We start from the raw sequence: 6,407 nt of genomic DNA on the forward strand, positions 1-6,407 counted from the left end.
TATTTATTTGAAATAACAACTGTCACGAATTTACAAACTAAAATCCAAATAACTTTTTTCTCCGATTTTCAATATTGACTGCATGATTGGCTTATGTGTAAGGTATGTTCTTCTATTTGTTGATGGATATTGATTCATTGTATTGATTGTTAAACCGTCGCTTGGAGCTCACCTTTTTTTAAAAAAAATAAACTTAATTGCCATTGATTTAAATAAAAAATTTCGAATAATTCAGTAACCATTATGTAACTTTTAAAAATTTAATTATCAAAACGTAAATTTAATAATAACTTGTGACCTTAAGTGTAATTTACCCTTTAAATTTGTGTTGGACAAAACTTTGTAAGTACTTAACAAACACATAAATTAAAAAGAGCCTAAGAAAAGCATATCGATATTTGGTACCTGATTTGTGATTTTTTGTTTTTCTTTGTTTCTATTTGATGATGATGATCAAAAACAGAAAAATTAGGTGATATGGAAAGAGAGGGTGGGAGAATATTAGTAAAGCATATCGGTTGCAATTCTTTTCTTCAAAAATTTAATCTTTTAATACGCCCTCTTAAAACTAAATGTCAAAATCCCCTATTGTATCTGTACTTACAGGTTACGGACTAAATTGCAAATAACTATAACATGACTGTTAGCCTATTCTCAAATCATATTCCACCAAACTGTTTTCAGATTCTGTTATTATTAACTTTATCTAAAGCTATTCTTAGATTCTTTCAAACTGCATCCTCACATTTCAGAATCAATTGATTTTCCAAAAATGCCACTAAACATTGGGAAATGGAGTTTTGTCGGGTATAAGTATCATATTTACTCAAAAAATCATTTTAGTTTTTCATTTAAATTTTTACCTTTTTAAAATTTAAATCATTTCACAAATCATCTAAAAATAAATAAATAAACTAATATCATTTATTTACATGGCATATATGTAGACTTTCACATGTATGCTACGTAAGCAATTATTTTTTTAAAATTAAAAATATTAAAAAATATATTTTTATTTTTAAAAAAATAATCAATTGCTAATGGTGCATTCATGTGAGAACATGTCAGCAAAGTTAACACATATTAACTTTTTTTTATCTATTTTGAGATGATTTGATAAATAACACAAATTTAAAGATTAAAAGAGGTGAAAATTTAAATTTAAGAATAAAATATTTTTTTATAAAATTAAAAAATCAAACAAATCATTATACCTTTTAAAAGTGTAATTCAAAGTTTTTTTTTTGGTAAGATATTAAAAGTTGTTATTCTCATATTTATATTTGAAAATTGTTTATACATGAGATTAAGGAGGTTAAGATAGAGGGGGATGGTGTCCTAGTTCAGAAACAGAGTCGAAGCTCAGTGTCCTAGTTCAGAAACAGAGTCGAAGCTCTCAAAATAGAGTGTCTGGAGTTGCTTGAATCATGAGTATTTTGGGTTGAATAATCGAATCGAATCGAATTCTAATTTAAATTTTGAATTGAGTTATTATATGTTTTATTATAATTGTATAATAAAAGTATTTGAAATACAAATGTTAAACATAAATGCAACAATTTATAGCTTATAATTGTTTTGAAACACATGCCAATGTAATTTCTGTTTTAGAAAATTTTCAAGCACTCATTTTATTGTGGGCATCAGCAGTCAGCATATATTTATATATATATATACCTATTCTTCAACAATTTTTATTAAAATTTCTCTATATTTGTTGGTTTATATTATTTACCGGATTTGTCTCCATAACTTAATATTACGAATTTATTCCTCATTAGCTGTTGATCGTGCAGATATTATTCTTTTTTATTTTAAACAGTAATATTCTGGCCAAAAAGAGATTAATAATATCATATAATTCCTTCATTATCGCCAAAACTAGTTCCCTCTCTGGCTTCTTTTTTGTTTTCATTTTAATTATATCTCATTTGTAGAGGATGTAGGCATAAATGAATATTATTTACCACATTGATTGAAGATATAAACAGAATATTACAGAAGTGAATAACAAAGAATACGAAACAGCAAAAAACAACTACACTTCCAAGTTTAAGCATGTATATTTCTGCATTAGGCTGACATTTCTATATATATCTATAAGAAGGATGTTTGAGAAGCCACTTATAATTGGTTAATTAAGATAAGCTCATAAGTAAGTAATGGAAATGAAGAAAGAAGAGCGTATAGATTCATGGAAAGAGAATCAAGAAAAAAAACCAGACAAAAGCATTAAGGTCAATGGTAAGTTGTCGTTTTCAGGGCCAGGGTTTGTCATGTTTTTTCAACAAATGCAAGTACAAAATCCCTTCCTTTTCATCGGGTGCTTAGGATTCCCCGTTTAAGGTACCGGCTGTTTTATACCAGTTCAACAAAGCCAAAGGATTTGGGAGCCCTGCTTCTAAATTATAACTACATTATTCAGACCGAGTGCCAAATACAAATATATTTAATATTTTCAGGTACACGTGCTCATTGGGTCTTCGAGGTGCCTAGTAAGAGGCAAGAGTTCTCTCCTACAGCTTCTAAATTATACCTATGTTAATTGGAGTGGGAAAGGGTTGATATTGGTGTGCTTAGTGTTTTCTTTTTTCTTTTTTTTTTTGTTTTAATATATTTGCTCGTGTCATTTAAGTAGTAAACTGGAGGTGTAGTAGACAGATTGTGGAATGCATTCCATATTTCATTCCTTTGCCACCAAACAATAATCATCTCCAATGAAGAGCATATTTCTTCCTCAAATTTTTAAAATTTTCTTGTATGTATCTAATTCCAAAGTTTCACGGTGCTTCAGTCAAAAGAATCTTACCTGTTAAAAACTAAAATTTGGTAATTATATTCTTCATCACTTAATTGTATTCCTGACATCGCTCCAATTCCATATTGAAAAACTCTAGGATGAGCTGTAGAGACTCAGATGGCCCCAAGCGAAACGGTTTGTAGGACAAAATCATGTGGTTTGGGGTGTGATAGTGAGGAACAAAGGTACAAGAGTTTCTAAGAATCTTGTTTGAAGTGGAGAAAACATAGTTAGTGGATTCCCCTAATCCAAGTCACCCATGTGGGAATAAGATTCTTGGACCTTTTGCCAGTAGGGACGAATAGGAAAAATGATGGATCAATTCCCAGTATCTAATGCAAGTTCTTGCAAGTGTTTTTTAGAAAGTTGGTTTTGTGTTGCAGGAATTCAAAGCGCTTTCCATAGTTTAACAATATCTCTTTGTTTCAGTCACTGTTAATAATGGATCAGGTCATGGTGTTGCCATGTAGCTATTTCCCAGATTCTATTCTTGTAAAACCTGCTTTATAAAGCCATCATGGCTGGGCTCACCTTTGGCTTGTAATTACTGGGCATTAGGGAGAGGCAACATTTGAGCGTGTCCTCTTGTCTATTTGCATGCTTTGAGTTCCTTTTGGAGATAGAAGATGTACCATCATCATCATCAAGGGAAGAACATCCAGGCTTGTTTGAGAACGGCCATTCCTGACAGGCATTTGTTACTGCAAGGTGGGAATGGCACTGGAGATTCTGGCCTTGTCCTCTCGACTGATGCCAAGCCCAGACTGAAGTGGACGCCTGACCTCCATGAACGCTTCATTGAAGCTGTCAATCAGCTCGGAGGAGCAGACAGTAAGTAATTTCATATCCAAATATGTCTCCGCCACATGCATAAACTGCTTCGGACGAGTACAAATAACTGTATACACCTTTTCATTGCAGAGGCTACTCCTAAAACAGTAATGAAAATAATGGGGATTCCAGGCCTTACCTTGTATCATCTCAAGAGTCACCTTCAGGTAATTTGTATCTAGCTCCGCATTGTCACATGTTCAGAATCGGCCTCCAACATAACACGTTGTACAATTGCTAAGTAATTCTCACATTTTGGCTGCAGAAATACAGGCTTAGTAAAAATCCCCATGGACAAGCTAATAATGGCAGTAACAAAATAGGTAAGTAGACTGTGTTCCCCTTCTTTTTAGTGTACTTCAAACAAAAATATAAAAGGTCAGGAGCTATAACTTTTAACCCAATGGATATAGGTGCGGTTGCAATGCCAGCAGACAAAATAAGTGAAGCAAATGGGATTCAGATGAATAACTCAACTGTTGGACCTCAGACAAACAGGTAATAACATCAATGGTGTCTCAATCGTTTATATATATATTTTTCATATACTGACTTTGATGTTCATAAAACAATCCAGAGGCTTACAAATCAGCGAAGCACTGCAAATGCAAATTGAAGTCCAGAGGCGGCTTCACGAGCAGCTCGAGGTGCAGCGACATTTACAGCTTCGGATCGAGGCTCAAGGGAAATACTTACAGTCAGTACTGGAGAAAGCTCAAGAGAGTCTTGGAAGACAAAATCCGGGTTCAATGGGGCTTGAAGCAGCCCAACTTCAATTATCTGAACTGGTGTCTAAAGTGTCTAACCAATGCCTGGATTCAACACTAATGGATTTGAAAGAGTTGCAGGGTTTATGCCACCAGAAAACAAAAACAAATTCCATAGATAGCTGTTTGACCTCCATTGAAGGATCTCAGAAAGACCAAGAAATACACAACAATGGGATTTGTTTAAGACCCTATAGCCTTGTAGCAGAAGATCCATGGCTACCCCAAACTGGGCTGAGAGAGAACAAAATGGTTCCGTCTTCAACAGCCAAGATTGCAGATAGAAGCTCCAATGGCAGTGATTTGTCCATAACTGTAGGATTACAAGGAGATAAAGGGAAGGGCTTCAACAGCAACAGCAGCAGATTTTCTGAAAGGAAGTTTAATGGAAGAAATGAAGATGATGGACTCCATTACTTCGCAACAAAGCTTGATTTAAATGTTGATGAAGAAAATGATGTAGCTTCAAGGTGCAAACAATTTGATCTCAATGGTCTCAGCTGGGGCTGAAAACATTGTTGAGCTTCATGATTTTACAGAAAGCGAACACCACCAAAGTCCATTATATTTATAATCGAATTTCGATTAAACATCGGTGACGAAATGTTTGATGTCTCTGATTCAACCTAAAACAAAATATACTTTAATAAATTATAGTGCAACAACTACATAACAATTAGATATTTTCAGCAAAATATATTTAAAAAAAAAAAAACTGCTGAAGCAGTTATGGTTCCAATTGTCACACAACATAGTTTATCTTATTTAAATTAAAAATCTTTTGAACTAAAATTCATTGGGTTACGCAATTGTTGATTATGCCAAAAATTTTTTTGGCACATATATTAAGATTACCTGTATCGAATCAAATCACATAAAGATCATATCCAAGTGTTCCAATGCAATCTGAATTTTCTATTTTATTGAGATTGGATCGAGTTGACTTGAAGATATCTTGAAAATCACTATACTTATCTTGGTATTTATTAGGATAGTTGTAGAACTGTTTGCAAGGCTACATAGGAGATTGTAATTGATATGTATATTAGCAAGCCTAAAACTCTTACATCTGATAAGCTTGTATTGGGTAGTATGTATGAGAATTAACACTTGTCTTTTGTTCAGTAAGGAATCTAGAGTGCATTTTGTGTAGGTAAAATTCAAGTAAGTCACTTGGTTTAAAAACTAAGCTTTTAAGGAGAAAGACCTAGTAGAGAGTGATCTAGATTTTTGTATGAGTGTGAGGTTGCTACATGGTGAACTATAAAACTTAAATCATTACTTGGATGTCACACCCATAAATATTAAAGGATAAGTACAACATTAATTTCGGGTATCAAAGTATAAAACCTCCTATTTTTGAGGGTCCTAGTGTAATTACTTGGATCTTGCTAACTAATTTAGCAAATGGTTAGATTTCCATTATTAGTCTCGTTACTTTAGAACCAAGTATTTTCTTAATAGGAAACATTATGATGGATGACACTAATGTTGCTGCTGATATATTGATTTTGGTGTACAAGTGCGGGAGGGTTATATAAGATATGGATGTCATTCTCCTGGGAACACTCTCTCATTTTTTTATTCATTTTCTTTCTTCTTTATCTTCTCTGGTTTGTTTTGGTAAGAGAGAAATCATGGAGCTGTCTGCATGAAAGGAGAAACTAATGAATTAGCTTATGAAATTGAGAAATTTAGTAAACTGGCTTAGTTAATCGATTAAGAGGAAGTTCAAGCAATGGAGAAAAGTTTAAGCAGATATAGTCAGAATCGGCTTTCAGGTATATTCCTGGTGAGTTTCTGAACTTAAATCCCCAGTGGTTGTTTATGTATATTAGTATTATGTTGTTGTGGTATGTTTAACTTCATGTTCAGCTGTTGATGAAAAGTGGAATTATAATAGAATGTTGTCATACTAATGAAGCATGCAAAGTGCTAATTTCAAATGCATGTTTGGTAAAATTTATAAGTTGTTAGTTTAATGAATTGTTAATTGTGATAGGTTTGTT

General features: G+C 32.9%; 1 protein-coding gene across 1 annotated transcript; it reads left to right on the plus strand.

Annotated features, from left to right (window-relative positions):
- The first annotated feature begins 3,139 nt into the window (after positions 1 to 3,139).
- On the plus strand, positions 3,140 to 5,002 carry LOC107893604 (myb-related protein 1). The gene is made up of 5 exons (XM_016818640.2): positions 3,140 to 3,631; positions 3,722 to 3,798; positions 3,897 to 3,954; positions 4,045 to 4,129; positions 4,209 to 5,002. Exons 1-5 carry the CDS (start codon positions 3,427 to 3,429, stop codon positions 4,906 to 4,908), a joined length of 1,125 nt encoding a protein of 374 aa, XP_016674129.1. The 5' UTR covers positions 3,140 to 3,426; the 3' UTR covers positions 4,909 to 5,002.
- The last annotated feature ends 1,405 nt before the right edge of the window (positions 5,003 to 6,407 follow it).

The sequence above is a fragment of the Gossypium hirsutum genome, chromosome A13 (assembly GCF_007990345.1).
Source record: "Gossypium hirsutum isolate 1008001.06 chromosome A13, Gossypium_hirsutum_v2.1, whole genome shotgun sequence".
Taxonomy (NCBI): domain Eukaryota; kingdom Viridiplantae; phylum Streptophyta; class Magnoliopsida; order Malvales; family Malvaceae; genus Gossypium; species Gossypium hirsutum.